The 18,247-nt window shown below is 37.0% G+C and overlaps 1 protein-coding gene across 5 annotated transcripts; it reads right to left on the bottom strand.

Annotated features, from left to right (window-relative positions):
• Positions 1-841: 841 nt before the first annotated feature.
• Positions 842-18,245, bottom strand: ZCRB1 (zinc finger CCHC-type and RNA binding motif containing 1). Of its 5 annotated transcripts, none has more exons than XM_055394590.2 (8): positions 18,053-18,245; positions 16,116-16,201; positions 10,946-10,974; positions 5,105-5,216; positions 4,645-4,752; positions 2,620-2,732; positions 2,455-2,522; positions 842-1,556 (listed from the first exon to the last, which is right to left on the bottom strand). In XM_055394590.2, the coding sequence occupies exons 2-8, from the start codon at positions 16,197-16,199 to the stop codon at positions 1,417-1,419; spliced, it is 654 nt and encodes a 217-aa protein (XP_055250565.1). In that variant the 5' UTR covers positions 16,200-16,201; positions 18,053-18,245; the 3' UTR covers positions 842-1,416. The 5 variants fall into 5 exon arrangements, with proteins under 5 accessions (XP_055250565.1, XP_055250566.1, XP_055250568.1 ...); XM_055394591.2 differs by having other exon boundaries at positions 18,110-18,236; XM_055394593.2 differs by lacking the exon at positions 16,116-16,201 and having other exon boundaries at positions 18,053-18,244.
• Between the last annotated feature and the right edge of the window lie 2 nt (positions 18,246-18,247).

The following is an 18,247-nucleotide window of genomic DNA, read 5'->3' as shown; positions in this document are numbered from 1 at the left end:
GGCTCCATAATGCCATTCCCATGTAACTATCTGCAAAGGGTATGGGAAGATTTAGTCATAAATACAAAGAAAGATAAAACATGAAAAAAATAAGACAGCTGTTGACTCTAGGAAAAGTGTAATCATAGCATATTCATTCGGAGAAGGCAATGGCAAGCCACTCCAGTACTACTGCCTAGAAAATCCCATGGATGGAGGAGCCTAGTAGGCTGCAGTCCGTGGGGTTGCTAAGGGTCGGACACGACTAAGTGACTTCACTTTCACACATTGGAGAAGGAAATGGCAACCCACTCCAGTGTTCTTGCCTGGAGAATCCCAGGGACGGGGGAGCCTAGTGGGCTTCCGTCTATGGGGTCAAAGAGAGTCGGACACGACTGAAGTGACTTAGCAGCAGCAGCAACATATTCATTAGCTCTGAGGTGAACAGTATTTCAACATCATAAAATCAGTGAGATATGGATTTAACCAAAAATTTTAAGTCATACTGTGAAAGTGGAGGAGGGCAGAGGGGAGTATACATTGAAAAGTCCTCCTTCATTCCTTTATGGATTAAGTGGCAGAAATACATGTATTTTATTTAGCAAGATGTATTTACATGTGAAAAGAAATAAAGAAACTGGCTGGCTGCTCCTGAGGAATGGAACTTGATGCCAAAGGCAGGACAAATTACTGCTGTTTGGTTACAAGCTTCTGAGAGCTACTTTACTTTATAATGGGTGACTGCAATGTATCCAGATAGGGATAAAGCTAAAAGAAGTAAAATAACAGAACACCTACATTTAAAAATAAAGTTCTCTTGAGAAAACTTTATTAACATGAATAACAATAAATCACTCCAATCTTTCCACAGTCTTTATGAAGTTTTTATTTTAAAGATGAAATTTATTTCAAAAGTTCTTATATAAACCAATCATGAATAAACTTTTATAATGAACTTCTCAAATCTTTTTACTATCTTCCTTTCTGGTTCAGCTGGTAAAGAATATGCTTGCAATGCGGGAGAGTTGGGTTCGATCCCTGGGTTGGGAAGATACCCTGGAGAAGGGAAAGGCTACCCACTCCAATATTTCTGGCCTGGAGAATTCCATGAGACTGTAGAATCCATGGGGTCACAAAGAATCAGACAGGACTGAGCGACTTGACTTTCTTCTTGGGATAGAATTGTTATGATAGTATCACATTTTCTTTGTTATTCAAATGAACTGTTTTCAAGATTAATAATTATTAGCAAATCTTGATGCAAGATAAACATGATACTATAAAATTACCATTTCCTATCAACTATCTAAAGTAAAAAAGTATATGGTACTAAGTGTTCTTGTGTTCAAATTCTAAAAGTAATTTTTAGTCCCAAGGGAACTTGGTACTCCAAGACTTAAAAAAAAATTTAATACTATTTACATAACATATATATTTTTAATCACTGAGTTCCTCCTCATCACTGAAGTATGTGCTTTTCTTGATCCTTGGGCGTCTTGAATCATCTGACGTGGAAGGACCTCCTGAACTGGGTTTCCATCTTTTTTGCTCTTCTTCAATTTTGGCTTGCTGGAAAGGTTATTTGTAAAATAAACAAAACAAAAATCAGGAATCTGCTTAATATTAATAATATAATATTATTTCTCCTACCCCCAAGTTTTCTCCCAGTCTTACCATGCTACTCAGAATTAGTCTGGGCAATTTCCATTAATTAACAGGCATATAAAATGAAGCTTACTTGCCACTGCTGTTGGACGTGGCTACATTACATAAAATACTGAATTAATTAACTAAAAGGAAAAATGAATTGATGTATGCATTTATAATTTATCAACTACATTAAAACAAAATAACTGGTTATATAAAATCAGGAAGTTATACATTTTCTTCAAAAAATGTTTCATATACTTGTATTAGGACTTTTAACGATCAAAAATGTTTTTGGTTTTGTTTTAAAATGAAGCTTCTTTTAAAACAGTATCTTTGAAATAATAAAATCTTTTCTGTTGGGGGATAAACTCATTTTAATCAAATAGTTCTGTTCAATTCTATACTGAAAACAGATTATGATATTAAAAGTGTTGTAGGGCCATTAAAATCTAGAAAGAACCAATAGGAACTTTTCCATCACACTATTCTAAAGATCTTAAAAAAAGAGCCTATCTCCTACAGTTTAGGGGCAAAGGGGAAAGACAGAGGATGTCATGAGGAGATGATTAATAAAGCAAGCAAGGAATAAAAAACTATTAACTCAAGGGAGCTATGGCAGGTGCCTTTGAAAAAGAACTACTGAGAGGGAGGATATGGGGAAGAGGGAGGTGGGAGTGGGGTTCAAGAAAGGGAACACATGTACACCCGGGGCGGATTCATGTCAGTGTATGGCAAAACCAACCAATATATTAATGTAAGGTAATTTGCCTCCAATAAAATAAATTAAAAAAAAAAATGAAAAAGAACTACTGAATACCTGGAAAGCTATGGCCTGACTGAGGCTGTCAAGAGCAGGATCTTCCCCTTCATCTTCACTTTCTTCTAATTCTTCACTAAATTATTAAAAAAATCAAAATGCACTCAATAGTAAAAAGACAAGTAAAAAGACAGGATATACTTAATGTATTCGGTGAGAGTGGATATACATACATTTCTTCTTCTGGCTCAGGAACTTTCTTTTTTTTCTTTTTCTCTTTCTTCTTTGGAGGTTCACGTTCTCCAAGCATATTTTTAGGACAGGCATAGCTTAAGTGTCCACTTTCCTTTTGTTTCCCATTAAGGAGGAAAGGAAGAAACAGAACATTTGTGTTAGTAACACAAAGTAAGAAAATATATACATTATGGATTATTAACAGAAACTTGGTGGTTCCTTAAGATTAAATGTCAAGATTCAGGATATAAAAATTCAAAATTTAAACGGATCATCTACCTTAAATGTAAAAATTTTAAGTTAGTATGATAAAATGGGGACAAAACCACTCCTAACTTCAAAGATGTTAACAATCTCTTTTAAAAACACATGGAAAATTTAAAGTCTTCCTCACTTTTTCTCTCAATTAATAATATTTTGAATTAAATAAAATATATTTAATTTTTAACCCCATTTATTATTTTTTAATGTGCCTATTAGAACATTTAAAATTACATTTGTAGCTTGCATATATTTGTATTTGATAGTGCTGGACTAGCTGTAACATTAAAATGAGACATAACATTGTCTGAGTTGTAAAAGAAGACAATGAATCTGTATTATTAGCTTACCAAAATAACTTTAAGAAGATTTATGTGAGAATGAGGGTGTGGGGAGAGACTGAGCCAGGATTAAAACAGCAGAAGAGAAAATTAATCATGTTTTTCAAGTATATTTTATAAAGCATCAAACCAACTGTGTACTTTTTATACCTGGGGACATGGCTGAACCCAAAAGGTGTTATTATTAAGGAACTGCTGAGAGGATGCACTTAGAGAACCATTTTGCAAAGTGTTCTGGAATAATGATATATCAAAAACTGTTAATATATCCCACACAAAAAAAGGGGTTTAACAATTCAACAGCTTTGGGAAAAAACCAGGCTAAAATAAACAGATTTGGGATGCGGAAGAATTTTAAGAAAACTATAACGTACAAAGTATAACATAACACATTTATGGACCCATAAACCAAAAGAGATTAACAGATTTACCCAGAAGTTCTCGGATAATATCTACTGTGAATATATAACTCATCTATCTGACCATAATAACTCCACCCTCTCTTCCTTTTTTTTTAAACAAAACTTAGGAGTCTGGAACACAGTTTTTGAAACATTAACTTAGGTGTTAGAATCACAAAATTTGACAGAACTTACCCAGGACCTTGCTCACTCTCTATTTCCGTCTATCTATCCACTCACTTACCTGTCTGTATATGTAAATATTTTTGAGGGGGAGTGAGTGGCACTGGAGAAAGAACTCCAAAAACCATTTCCTTCTATTTTCCATATAATCGTGTAGCCAGAACAATGTCTCTCAGTAATTTTCCCTTCAGTAAAAGCTCCCCATCAACCTCTGGATCATATGTATGGAGACATTTTAGAAACAGCAATGAGACCCAGACTGAAATTCCCTTGATATCATTATGGGCCTTGTGTAAAACTGCTCTGCGGCTATGTATGTCTCCTAATCACCCGAAGTTTAAAAGGATACAATATTAATAGATGATGAGAATAAGGTAAGAAAATCTGGGTATAGTTCAGCTCCTGAACTATTAGCAGTACCAATAGGTGGGAAAACTTTTCAAAACAATATCCCATAGAGGATAGGTCATATGACAGTGTTTTTACTGATCTGTGATACATAATCACTGTCAAAATACTATAGAAATGCAAAAATTTATGGGTCACTAAAATCTTTCAGACAATAATGTAAGTAATTAGTCTTAACACTTTATAATCTAACAACTTTCAAACATTTAGAAAGCAGAGAAAATACCACTCTAGACTACCCAACTCAGACTGTCTTTACATCATACTATATTTCAACTGAATTTACTTAAACGAGTCAACATTCCCAAAGTGAAACTTTTATAACTCGATTTTAGCCTTCCAGAAGTTCTGGAGAACACAAATAAAACACTGATGTGAAAAACACCTTCAAGTAAATAATGGAAAATTATATTGCTTTAGGTATACTCACCCCACATTCATAACACTTAGATTTATCAAAGTAGTTACGTCTTCGGATGAACTCAGCTGCTCTCCCATTGTCAATAGCAATGCTTGCTTTTATCACTCTACCAAATAACTAGATCAGAGAAAAATGTAAATGCAGAAGGATGTTATCTCATTGAAACCTAAAACTACTGTTATTGGATCCCATTTCCTCAAGTTTTCAATTCTATTTTATTTTTTTATATTATTTTAGCAAATGCCCATGTACGTGTGACAAATTCTTTCCTGTAGAAATAGATTTTTATTCCTTATATTCTACCAGTGTTTTGGGAACCCAGTACAGTTTTGACCTCTCTCCTATAAGTAAAATACCCCCAGGAACTACTGATATCCACCGACTCGACCATCCACTGCATCGCCACATTTTTAGACTGGTTTGAACACAGACTTTTGGTTAAAAACCTTGCTGGGAATGAATGGCTTACCTGTTTGTTGTTTATTGCCCTGGTACAGTTCTGTGCAGAGTCTTTATCCAAAAATAAAATAAAAGCAACCCCTTTACTCCTCCTGGTATCTTTATCTTTCATTATAGTAACCCTTAAAGCATAAACAAATAGCCAGTTAAAAATGAGGCAGCAATAAATAAAACATATGAATAAATTCTTGAAATGAGAAACTGTGATACACAAGTGAACGCAGCTATGATTAGGAGTATCTGATAAATCAACATTAATCAGAAGTTGACGATGAAGTAGAGATTACAAAAACAATGGAATCTTGAAGATTAAGCGTAATTTCTCTTCTCTACTGACTCTCTGCAGGAAAAAACAAAACTGAGGTATTCTTTTTCTGCACAAAAAGTAAAGTGATTTATTCAAAAATTTTTTCCTGGTTTTAGAATAAAACTATATTCTTAATATTATTTTAAAGAATCTCCAGTTCTGTGCTTCTCAGTCATACTACCCAAAGTACCTAAATGGCATGGATAGTGAAAAGAGTACAGAGCGTGCTTTCTCCTCATCCTTCAACCATCCCTAGTCCTGTTGGCCTTTGCTCATCATATGTCATTAAATACATTTTAAGAAACAATATTCAACAGGGCTCTTTGGAGAAATGGCTGATTTGAAGTCTGGGAGAGGCTATGTACAAGATGAACTTGGAACATCTTGTTATGCCAGAAAGGAAGCACTTGAAAAAAAAGTAATGATGGGGCATGGCACAAGAACAGAGAAGCCAGCTGAAGGGAGAGCCCACTGGCCAAATCTAGGACAATCTGAATACCAAAATAATTAAATACAGTAATGAATTACAAACCACATAAGAAAGGAATTCTTAAGTCCATGATGATAATAAATAAATAAATAAATGGGGGAGAAAGGCGGGCTACTGCTTATAGCACAATGCCAGGGGATGACTGGTGAATGTATAGGGAGGGCTAGAAAATCACCATTTGAAACGATGGTGATTTTAAAGATGGTGATTTTAACGATGGTGATGGTAAAGACTGGGTCAGGCATGAATTATCAACAAAGGCTGTCTCAAATGAAATTTTTATATGGAACAAGATGTTTGCATTGTCTTAACTGTCTCCCATTGATTGCTTATTAGTTGCAAAAGGGAAAAATAATTATACAGCGGAGAAGTTGGTTAAACCTTGACTGTGTGATCAAAATTAGCATCACTAATGAGATAGAGGGCTTCCCTGGTGGCTCAGAGGTTAAAGCGTCTGCCTCCAATGCGGGAGACCCGGGTTCGATCCCTGGGTCGGGAAGATCCCCTGGAGAAGGAAATGGTAACCCACTCCAGTATTCTTGCCTGGAGAATCCCATGAACGGAGAAGCCTGGTAGGCTACAGTCCACGGGGTCGCAAAGAGTCGGACACGACTGAGCGACTGAACTAAACTGAACTGAATGAGATAGATGGATGCTGTATGAATTCCGAGTGACACCTTGAGAATACATCATCTACACAGTATACCTGCCAAGCCTATATAACCCCCATATAATCAAGAGGCAACATCAGGAAAACACATGGGTTAGAGCTGTATTACTTATAAACGTGTCAGACTAAAGGAGGCTAAAAAGATATGACAGTAAAAGTCAACACCTAACTCTAGACTGGATTCTGCACTACAGGTGAAAAATTCTATGTGGGATATTATTAGGTCAATTGACAAAACTGGAACACGGACAACTGATTCAACAAAAGTACTGCATCAGGATAAATTTATGAGTTTGGTTAACTGTGCTGTGGTATATAATATATAACCCTAATATATTTTTAGGAAATACACAATGAAGTACTATATTTAGGAGTAAAGGGTGACGTTTATAACACCCTCAAATGACTCACAAAAACAGTGTTCGTGTGTATGTATACACATAAAGACACACACATATAGGCACATATATGTGTGCTTGATTGTGTCTGACGTTTTGTGACCCCATGGACCATAGCATGCCTGGCTCCTCTCTCCATGGAATTTTCCAGGCAAGAATACTGGAGGGGGTTGTCATTTCCTATTTCAGGCGATCTTCCTGACTTAGGGATCAAACCTGAGTCTCCTGCATCTTCTGTACTGGCAGGTGGGTTCTCTACCACTGCTCCAACCTGGGAAGCCATATATATACACACAAACATATATATACATATACACACACACACATATATATACCCATACATGAACACACATTGGGGAGAGAGTACAAATGATAAAATAAATGGAATAAAATGTTAACAATAAGTGAATCTGGGTAAGGGATATTTTGATGTTCTTTGTACTATTTTTGTGACTTATAAATTTGAGATTATTTCCAAGTAGCAAAAAAGAGACATTATTTAAGACAAAGCTTAATAATTTTCTAAAAACTAAATTAACAGGAAAACAGACAAGAGGATATGAATGAATAAACAAACAGAAATTTTATTTAATATTACATTTCACATATTAAATTGTATTTTATTTAGGTTTGGGTTTTTAGGTACCTATAGTCTCTGGAATGAAATTGATAAAAAGATACCTCTATATTAAGAAAAGAGATGTCTTATTCCATTAAAAAAATAAGTTAGAACAACTTAGGGAAAAAATGGGCAACTAAAATGGTTTACTTTCTCAAAGGCAGCATGTGTTTGTTTATTCATTGGGTTTAGAAGGAAAGAAGTCAAGCACTCGATGAAGCTCAAGTTTAGACTAATTTTCTGCAAAGACACACCAGTTACTGAACATAACAAAGTTTGTAACCCATTTTAAAAAAAGTGTGAAGTAAGACGTTGCTTTAACTTTTAAAAAACTCATAATGTTTCTGGAGGTCAGTTAAAGTCATAAGTTAATTTTTTGAAAGTACAATTTTGGAAGTGTTAGCTTTTGAAACCATCCTCTATCAGTGATCTCTCTCTTCTGTCCTCTCTTTTCTATCCCCACTGCTTTTCCTTGTCCATAGTGGCATTACTGTTTCCACAGTCTATTCTTGCTGGTTCCCTTGATGTTAATTCCTGCTCATATGCTAGCGAAAGAGTCTTCTACTTAAGGAATAAATTAAATCACTCATTCCCCCGCTTAAGTTTTTGGTTCTTCACACTGCCTCTTCTTTGGTCCAGCAATCAATAACCTTTATTATGGCTCCCATCTCCCTCATCTTTCACTGCTCCTCACTCGCACACTATACGGTTCAGCCACAAGAAGGCACTCAGTGTTTATGGAGCATGGCCTGAACTTACCCCTAAACTGGTGCCTCTGTTCACATGGCTTCCATCCTCGTTAAATTCTCGATTTTTGCCCATAAAATTTTACTCATTCTTCAGGGTTCAGAACGTATCAGTTCTTAAATTTCTTTAATTGCTTGTTTCTGCTGAAATCTGTATAAACACTGCCTCATCTTCCCCATTAAAGTTATTTTTTTTTTTTGCAGTAATGACAAGTCTTTATGTTTGGATATATGTGATGAAATTTTCACTTTATTAATTTTCAAGCTACCTCTTTAAGCTTTATCTATAAAATGTTCCTTTCAGCTCACCTATTTTGACTGAGAAAATAGTTTCTCAAAAGCATGTATCCATTTGTTTGTTCATGAGGCCATTCAGTCCTTCCATTAGCCACAAGCATAAGTACTAAGCACTGGCAGGACAAGGTTTTTACCCTCAGGAAAAAACTGACAGTCTACAGGTGGAACGAGACCTATAAGCCAATGAAAATACATTATTTTGACAGAATTACCTTCTATGATAACACAAAAGTAATTATATCAAGGATTTGAAAGGACAAACCTAGGATTTATTCCCATGTCTCTGTCATGGGAGAAAAGGTAGACAGTGGCACCACCCCCTGATATAAGGTAGGTGATGTACTCATTTAAGCACATACAGTGAAGTAGACACTATTCTGGGAAACCTGGGTGTCATCTGGAACATCTCCTTCTCATTCACCCAACCACTGTATACAAAATAAGTATATCACTAAGTATTACCCATTCTTCTGCCTAATGATCTCTGTCAAATCTGACCAGTTTCTACCTCTCCACCTGTATCATTTTAGTCCAGATTTCTTCTCAATGCTACTGTTTTATCTTTTGATTGGTCTCCCTGCATCTGCTCACGTTCCCCTCCAATCCAGTCTCTACACTGAAGTTGGATGGAACAAGCTTCTAAAAATTCATATCATGTCACTCCTTCGGTTAAAATTATTGAACAGAGTCCTGGAACTCTCAGAGGAACCTACTTCTGGACTCATCTTGTGCTTTTCCCCTCTTGCTCACTCATCTCAGTCACTCTGGCTGTTTCTTGATCTCACTTTATTTTCTCTTGCCAGAGGGTCTTTGAGGGCCTTTGCATAAACATTCCCGCTACCTGAAATGTTCTTCTCATTCTTTTTACCTACTGTATTCAGCCTCTAGGTTTCAACTCAAAGGATACTGACTTTGTAAAGCTACTCTGACTCTCTAGACTAGATCATGTCTTCCCTGCTTATGGGTGCTTATAACTCTGTGTCTAACTTCATAGCATTCTCATGGCTAACAATTATATATTGATATGGAAATTCATTCAGTGATTCTAACAGGGAAAAATCAAGAAAAGGTAATGAGAAGGTAAAGGAATAGGCTGGAATCAAACCTTGTCTTCACTGCTAACTGGCAATATGATTTTAGGTTTACAGGCTTCAGTTTTGTCAATTATAATATCAGGATAATAGCAGTGTTTACCTTAAAACATAGTTGTGAGACTTTAATGAGATAATTTATGTAAAGATATTAGTACAATAAGGCTTCCCAGGTGGCACAGTGGTAAAGAATTCACCTGCCAATGCAGGAGACGTAGGAGACGTGGGTTGAATCCCTGGGTTGGGAAGATCCCTTGGGATAGGAAATGGCAACCCACTCCATTATTCTTGCCTGGAAAATTCCATGGAGAGAGGAGCCTGGTGGGCTAGTCCATGGGGTCGCAAAAGAGTCTGACATGACTGAGCACACCCACACACACACACACATTAGAACAATGCCTAGCATGTGCTCATTGTTTCATATCATTATTATTAGTGTTCTGATTGATAATGATCACTGTTTGAAATTCTGAAGACCTCAAAATTGACCTAGTAGTATTTCTGATGATTTTTTTTAACGGAGAAGTAATTTTAAAAGATGTTAAATTCAGGATGCAGATGAACTTCAACGGTGTAATACTGATTTATCAAAAGCTAAAGAAAAACAACTAGTCAAGATAAATATGCTCTAAATTCCTGGGATTTTAAATATGACTTTAAATTTATACTAAAAGATATATTACTTATAAGATAGAGTAACATTATCTTGTTTTTCATTAACCCTGCACAGTTCTAGAGTCAATGGTGTTTGTTTTTACATTGTTTGACAAATAATAATCCATTTATAGTATACTTGCTAACATACCTTCTACTACCTGATATTTATATTTAATCTGAGCTTTTATATCTTATATTGGATAAAAGAATCAGTTTTAGTTCTTAATAATACGGTATAAAATTACATTATTTAAGTAAATAATAACATAAAGGATTACCATGAAATCATTAAATACAAGGATGTATCTATATAGTACATGGAAAGCTATTATATCAAGTTAAAAAAATACAACAAAATTGCATGCATACAATTGAGTCTTTTAAAACTTGTCTATAGATATTTATGTATATTAAAAAATTAAATACACAGAAAATGTTAACAGTAGTATTTTAATTCTTTTTTATATCAAATAACTGTTTTATAAAAATATAGTAAATCTACTTTCATTAAGAAAATAACGGAGAAGAAAATTAAGATAGACTTTTAAATGAAGTTTCAGAATCTGATATACTTACTTTACAACTTTGCCATACTTGGAAAATATCTGAAACAAAAGACCACATAATGATTTGCAATTTGATTTAAAATCATAAAAAACACATTAAGTTTTCAGGCTATATATACTGACCAGACTCTTTATTGTAGTTTACAAAAATTTTTAGCCTTTAGTCAGTAAGGCAGGCCATAGAAGATATATTTTTAGTGACTCGAAGGATACTCTTTTTTGTCTATTGGCGTCACAGGTATTTATCTACCTTAATTCTTATATTTCTGACCAAAGAGTACAGTGGGGAAAAAAAAACAATCTTCATGTGTTGTAGGTTGAACGCACACACTGCATAGCTACAGTTTCTACAGTATATTCATGGCACCTGTCAACCCCACCAGAGCTCCAGAGAAACCTTGTGCTTTAATTATCAATGTTGCAGAATATCAGTGTTCCTAACTTAGCCACCCCCCACTCCATCAAGCAATCACTATGTCAGAAGACAGATCCTTACTTAGACTGCTTATAAAATAAAAAAAGCTTCTATATTGAAAAAATCGATTCTCATCAGCCTACTTCTTCTGCCCACCCTAATTTGTTGGTGGTACTTTACAGTTGGCCCTTTCTTCCCTTTTATATCTACATCTTCACTCCAGGCAATTTCATCTATTTCTACTGCTTCAGCCAGTATCTATATACTGATAGTTCCTGTTTATCATATGACACTTTGTAGAAGAGTCTTTTATGACACATTAATATGTGTAAGAAATAACAATAATAAACGTTTGAGTCCTATAATTAAGTTGTGTAACCCAGGGGCTTCCCTAGCACCTCAGATGAAGAACCCGCTTGTAACACAGGAGCCCCAGGTTTGATCCCTGGGTCAGGAAGATCCCCTGAAGAAAGGAATCGCTGGCTACCCACTCCAGGATTCTTGCCTGCCTGGAGAATTCCATGGACAGAGGAACCTGGAAGGCTATAGTCCATGGGGTTGCAAAGAGTTGGACAAGACTGAATGACTAAAACTTTCACTTCAACCCTGGAACACAGTATAACTAGATTTCAGTGTTAGTAATACTTGAGATCAATAAAGACAGTTTTCTCTTTTTTTGTGTGTGGTTTGCTTTTCATTTTCTTTCTTTAAAAAAAATTACTTTATTAAAGGATAGTTGATTCACAATGTTAAGTTTATGGTATACAGCAAAGTGATATATATACATACACACACACACACATTCTTCTCCATTAAAGTTTATTACAGGATACTGAATATAGTTTTCTGTGCTGTACAGTTAAGACCTTGTTGTTTATCCATTCTATATATCTGCTAATTTCAAATTACCAGTCCATCCCTTCTTCCCTTTGGCAACCATTTTGTTCCCTATGTCTTTGAGTCTGCTTCTGTTCTGCAGGTTAAGTTCATTTGTGTCATATCTAGATTCTACGTGTAAGTGATATTTTATGGTATTTGTCTTTCTCTTCCTGATTTACTTCACTCAGTACCAACTCCAGGGTCATCCATATTGCTGCAAATGGCATTATTTTATTCCTTTTTATGGTTGAGTAATATTCCACACACACACCCTCATATCTTCATCTATTTATCTGTTGATAGACATGTAGATTATTTCCATGTCTTGGCTACAGTGAATAGTACTGCTATGAACATAAAGGTGTATGTATTTTTTCAAACTATAGTCTTGTCTGGATATATGCCCAGCAGTGGGATTGTGGGATCCCTATGGCAACTCTTATTTTTAGTTTTCTGAGGAACCTCCATACTGTTTTCCAAAGTAGCTACACCAATTTACATTCCCACCAATGATGTAGGAGGGTTCCTTTTTTTCTACACTCTCTCTAGCACTTACTGTTTGTAGACTTTTTAATGATGGTCATTCTGACTGGTGTGAAGTGGTGTTTCATTGTAGTTATTTTCATTTCTCTAATAACTATCAATGTTTACATCTTTTCATTCACGTGCCTATTGGCCATCTGTATGAACGACTGTTTTCTATATATTTTCTAATGGCATCTCACTTCACTCAGGAGTCCTTATCACTGTTCACTATCTTACCATTATGCAAGTCCTATAAGGTACCCCTGAATGTGCTTGCCTCTGAGTGCCCTCTTCTCTCCACTTTATTTACTGACTGAAATTCTTGTTCCCCTTAGATATCTGCACAGCTGCCTCTTACTTCCTTCATGTCTTAATCAAAAATCACCTTCGTAAAGTAAAATTTCACCCCTAAACTAACATTTAGTAACCGTCCTTCCCTGTTTTATTTTTCTCCTTAGCACCGAACACCTTAGCATTAACTTAGTATCTATTATTGACAACTATCATTCGAATTTTTTATATTTCAAATTGCTTTTCTATCTTGCTGTATTGTGAGTTCCAGAAGAGATTTTCATCTTTTGTTCACTGATGTGTTCCTAGTACCTGGATCAATGTTCTGTGGACACAGTAAGTATTCAATAAAGAGAGAAATGTCTCTATTCTGATATAAGGAAGGAAACTAAAGTTTGTTTTCTGTTTTTTGAGACTCAAGCTGTCTTAATTAATCAAGTACTATGTATCAAATCTTTCACTTCCATCAAGAGGCTCTTTAGTTCTTCTTCACTTTCTCCCATAAGGGTGGTGTTATCTGCATATCTGAGGTTATTGATACTTCTCCCAGCAATCTTGATTCCAGCTTGTGATTCATCCAGCCCAGTGTTTCTCATGCTGTACTCTGCATATAAGTTAAATAAGCAGGGTGACAATATACAGCCTTGATGTACACCTTTTACCATTTGGAACCAGTCTGTTGTTCCATGTCCAGTTCTGTTGCTTCCTGACCTGCATATAGGTTTCTCAAGAGGCAGGTCAAGTGGTCTGGTACTCCCATCTCTTTCAGCATTTTCTACAGTTTATTGTGATCCACACAGTCAAAGGCTTTGGTATAGGCAATGAAGCAGAAATAGGCATGTTTCTGGAATTCTCTTGCTTTTTCAATGATCCAGCAGATGTTGGCAATTTGATCTCTGGTTCCTCTGCCTTTTCTAAAACCAGCTTGAACATCTGGAAGTTCACGGTTCACGTATTGCTGAAGCCTGGATTGGAGAATTTTGAGCATGACTTTACTAGCGTGTGAGATGAGTGCAACTGTGTGGCAGTTTTGAGTATTCTTTGGCATTGCCTTTCTTTGGGACTGGAATGAACACTGACCTTTTCCAGTCCTGTGGCCACTGCTGAGTTTTCCAAATTTGCTGGCATATTGAGTGCAGCACTTTCACAGCATCATCTTTTTGGATGTGAAACAGTTCAACTGGAATTCTATCACCTCCACTAGCTTTGTTTATAGCGATGTTTCCTAAGGCCCACTTGACTTCACATTCCAGGATGTTTGGCTCTAGGTGAGTGGTCAAACCACTGTGATTATCTGGGTCATGAAGGTCTATTTTGTACAGTTCTTCTGTGTATTCTTGCCACCTCTTCTTAATATCTTCTGCTTCTGTTAGGACCATACCGTTTCTGTCTTTTATTGAGCCAATTTTGCATGAAATGTTCCCTTGGTCTCTCTAATTTTCTTGAAGAGATCTTTAGTCTTTCCCTTCCTATTGTTTACCTCTATTTCTTGATGAAAGTGAAAGAGGAGAGTGAAAAAGATCCTCTTGATGAAAGTGAAGAGGAGAGTGAAAAAGGTGGCTGAAAGCTTAACATTCAGAAAACTAAGATCATGGCATCTGATCCCATCACTTCAAGGCAAACATATGGGGAAACAGTGGAAGACTTTATTTTTGGGGGCTCCAAAACCACTGCAGATGATGACTGCAGCCATGAAATTAAAAGATGCTTGCTCCTTGGAAGGAAAGTTATGACCAACCTAGATAGCATATTAAAAAGCGGAGACATTACTTTGCCAACAAAGGTCCATCTAGTCAAGGCTATGGTTTTTCTAGTAGTCATGTATGGATGTGAGAGTTGGACCATAAAGAAAGCTGAGCACCAAAGAATTTATGCTTTTGAACTGTGGTGGAGAAGACTTTTTATTTTTTTTAGTACCGTATGAATGACCTTTGTTGTTTGCAGCGGGAAGTGGAAGAGGGGATATGGCAGCTCCGGCTCTTGGGGTGGCTCCACAGACTCAGTCGCCGCCCTCGAAAAGCTGGAGAAGACTCTTGAGAGTCCCTTGAACTGTAAGGAGATCCAACCAGTCCATCCTAAAGGAAATCAGTCTTGAATATTCATTGGAAGGACTGATGCTGAAAGTGAAACTCCAATGCTTTGGCCACCTGATGCAAAGACCCAACTCATTTGAAAAGACTCTGATGCTAGGACAGATTGAAGGTGGTAGGAGAAGGGGACGACAGAGGATGAAACAGTTGGATGGTATCACCAACTCGATGAACATGAGTTTGGATAAACTGCAGGTGTTGGTGATGGACAGGGAGGCCGCGTGCTGCAGTCCATAGGGTCACAAAGAGTCAGACATGACTGAGCAACTGAACTGACGTATCACCTATGCAGCATCTCTCTACTGTACTTAACATCTACCCAAAGTAGCAGAGAAAAGAGGGCACGCTTGGAAGATAGGACTCATGTCATCCCTGGAAGTACCTCTCAACCACCAATCTGCCATCAATCTCAACCATCAACCATCAATCAGAATAGACAATGCAGGAAATTTTGTTCTCTGTAAGGTAAGGAGGATAAAGAATATGTTGGAAAAGGGATTTTTCTTCTCTTTTCATCACCCTATTCTGAATTGAAAACAAACTTTATTAAACTGTTAAGTTTTTGCCACATATTAAATTAAGATATACTTTCAGAATTGGAGGGTTAGGAAAGGGATCTGTTTTGCTTCCATCAGTTCTTTCCTCCAAAACCTCCACCCCACTACCAGTTTCAAAAGCCAAGTAAGCAAGCAGGAAAAATCAGCTTCATTATGCTAGTAGTCTCGTCTGCGTTTTTTTTTTAAGAAAACAAAAAAACAACAAACTTGTTATTCTCTATAAAGCACTGGAAATTTTCTTTGGAAATGACATGTGACTAATTTTTTTCACTTATGTTTGCAATAGCGATCTTTGGTATTAATGATTTAAGTGCATTTTAATGTATATAGTAAGAATATTGTCTAAGAGAACTGCTTGCTTAAGCGATATTTGTATCTCAAATACAAAATTCCGTAGATAATAGTACTAATATAGCAACTTACCCGATATAAGTCATTGTTGGTCAGGGAAAAGGGCAGATTGGATACATACACTGTGCTTTTACTTGGGGCCAATCCACCACTCATTTCTAAAAAACAAACAAACAAACAAACCCAGAAGCAATCTAAAACAGGTATTCTCCCTTCCAATGGAGAAGGCAATGGCACCCCACTCCAGTATTCTTGCCTGGAAAATCCCATGAACGGAGGAGCCTGGTAGGCTGCAATCCATGGGGTCGCTAAGAGTCGGACAGGACTGAGCAAGTTCACTTTCCCTTTTCACTTTCATGCACTGGAGAAGGAAATGGCAACCCACTCCTGTGTTCTTGCCTGGAAAATCCCAGGGATGGGGGAGCCTGGTGGGCTGCTACCTATGGGGTCGCAGAGAGTCAGACACGACTGAAGCGACTTAACAGCAGCAGCAGCTTCCCTTCCAAATAAAACCAATACTATAGGTAAATGACAAATTTATACAATTTTTCTTACTTCTTAGTAATAGTGATAAGTTTATGGTGAATGACGTCGGATTCATGATCTCCAAAGAAGATTTAGCTTCGTGATCAGGGACAAGAGTTGATCACTTAGAGCTTTTGTGTCACAGAAGTTTCATTACAGTGAAAAAGCAGAGAAAGCTGACATAAACATCAGACAGGGGAAGAGGAATGCCCCTCTTGCTAGTTTTATCAAAGCCTCATATACTTCTACCAGACCCACTTCCACAACCTATGTCTTAAGATGACAAGATTAGTCAGAAGGTTCTTGTTAAGAAGGAAAAACAAGTCCTTGAACAAGATACGTTGTTGTTACATAATCATTAGTATAGAGCTTAAGGAAAAGCTTAATTGTTTTGTTGTGTAAGCATTAGCTCTGGGCTTAAAAAAAGTTAATCTTAAAGACTGTTGTCATAAAAACTCAGAGTTTAAGGAAAAAAAGTTTTATATGACTAAGACAGAGCAATGTAGAAAAAAAAAGTTTGTCCTTTTCTCCTCTTCGAGAGCCCTGAGACTCCTTAACCTACCTAAGAATCGGCTCTCACTCAGGAACAATGCCTTTGGCTGGGTGAATTAAGGAACTGCTTTGCTCCGGACACCACTTAAAAGATTCTTTACACTAACCCTTTCAGTGATGGCATATGGTATGAATGAAGAGGTGAGTTTCAAACAAATGAGGGAAAAACTCTGAGGCTACTCTTAACCTCTCATCAGGCTAAGAGCAAGAAAGTGTTTTCAGATATGCCTAATACCTTGCCTACCCACGTGAGGAAGAGCCTGGGAGGGCAGGAAGAACCTTAGCCACTGATTTTCACTAATTTGGTTGGGTGCCTTTTGATTGTCTTAATATTTTTCCCTGGAGCAGTGCTAAGAAGAAATTTTAGCCTCACATTATGATGTAATTAAAGTTCTCTCAAATCACTAATTTTGCATATTATCGCTAAATTATGAAATGATACATTTTACCATTTGAATAATCTTCAGTGCCCTAAAGGGTACTGGCCTGTATATGTATTTTTAAGTTTACAAGTAAAATCTGTAATTCCTTTTCATATCATATATGGCAAAGTCAGCAAGTCACCTGTGAATATTATATCAGATTCAACCAAGTTCAAATTTTCGATTTAAAAAGCGTGTGTGGAGTGTACTGAAGATCACAAATTGCAAAATAATGATTCTAAGGCATCCTTATTTGCGATATGATAGGAAAATCGCTTGATGATTGGAATGTTCTGGGGGACAACTTCAGGAACCTAGCACGATATAGGTGGCTTTTTAAAAGCTTCCAACTGAAACTTTTCAAACGTTAGCCGTTCTGGTGACAACGGTTGAGGGCAGCTAAAAGTCCTGAAATAAAAAGGGTGGCAGGAAAGAGGGGAAAATGCTTCCGGAAGCTTGTTCTCGAAAGGAGCCCGCAGGGAGAAAGGCCGCAACGGGGCAGGCGTTTACCTTCAAGTGGGGCGGGCCCGGGGGGGAGGGCCAGAAGAGCGCGAGCCCTCAACTCACTTGGGGCTCAACCCCGACCGTTCGTCGCTCCTTGCTGCTGCCTCGGCATCACGGGTCCCGGGAGGGGTCAGGCGCAGGAGACGCGTAGGTAGCTACCGTGCCTCTTCCCGGCTTTCCTTTGACCCAAACACGGGAGGT

The sequence above is a fragment of the Moschus berezovskii genome, chromosome 6 (assembly GCF_049115385.1).
Source record: "Moschus berezovskii isolate FMDL1 chromosome 6, NW_MosBer_1.0, whole genome shotgun sequence".
Lineage (NCBI taxonomy): Eukaryota > Metazoa > Chordata > Mammalia > Artiodactyla > Moschidae > Moschus > Moschus berezovskii.
Note: the sequence above shows the minus strand (reverse complement) of the source record. Positions and strands in the feature narration are given on the sequence as shown.

What these genes read in the sequence shown, in the direction of transcription:
- ZCRB1 (XM_055394590.2), bottom strand. Translation starts at nt 16,199, where the DNA reads ATGAGTGGTGGATTGGCCCCAAGTAAAAGCACAGTGTATGTATCCAAT. An exon ending in CTAAGTGTTATGAATGTGGG is followed by an intron (nt 2,733 to 4,644) that starts GTGAGTATACCT and finishes GGGAAACAAAAG; the next exon opens with GAAAGTGGACACTTAAGCTA. An exon ending in CCTGAGCCAGAAGAAGAAAT is followed by an intron (nt 2,523 to 2,619) that starts GTATGTATATCC and finishes TTAATAATTTAG; the next exon opens with TGAAGAATTAGAAGAAAGTG.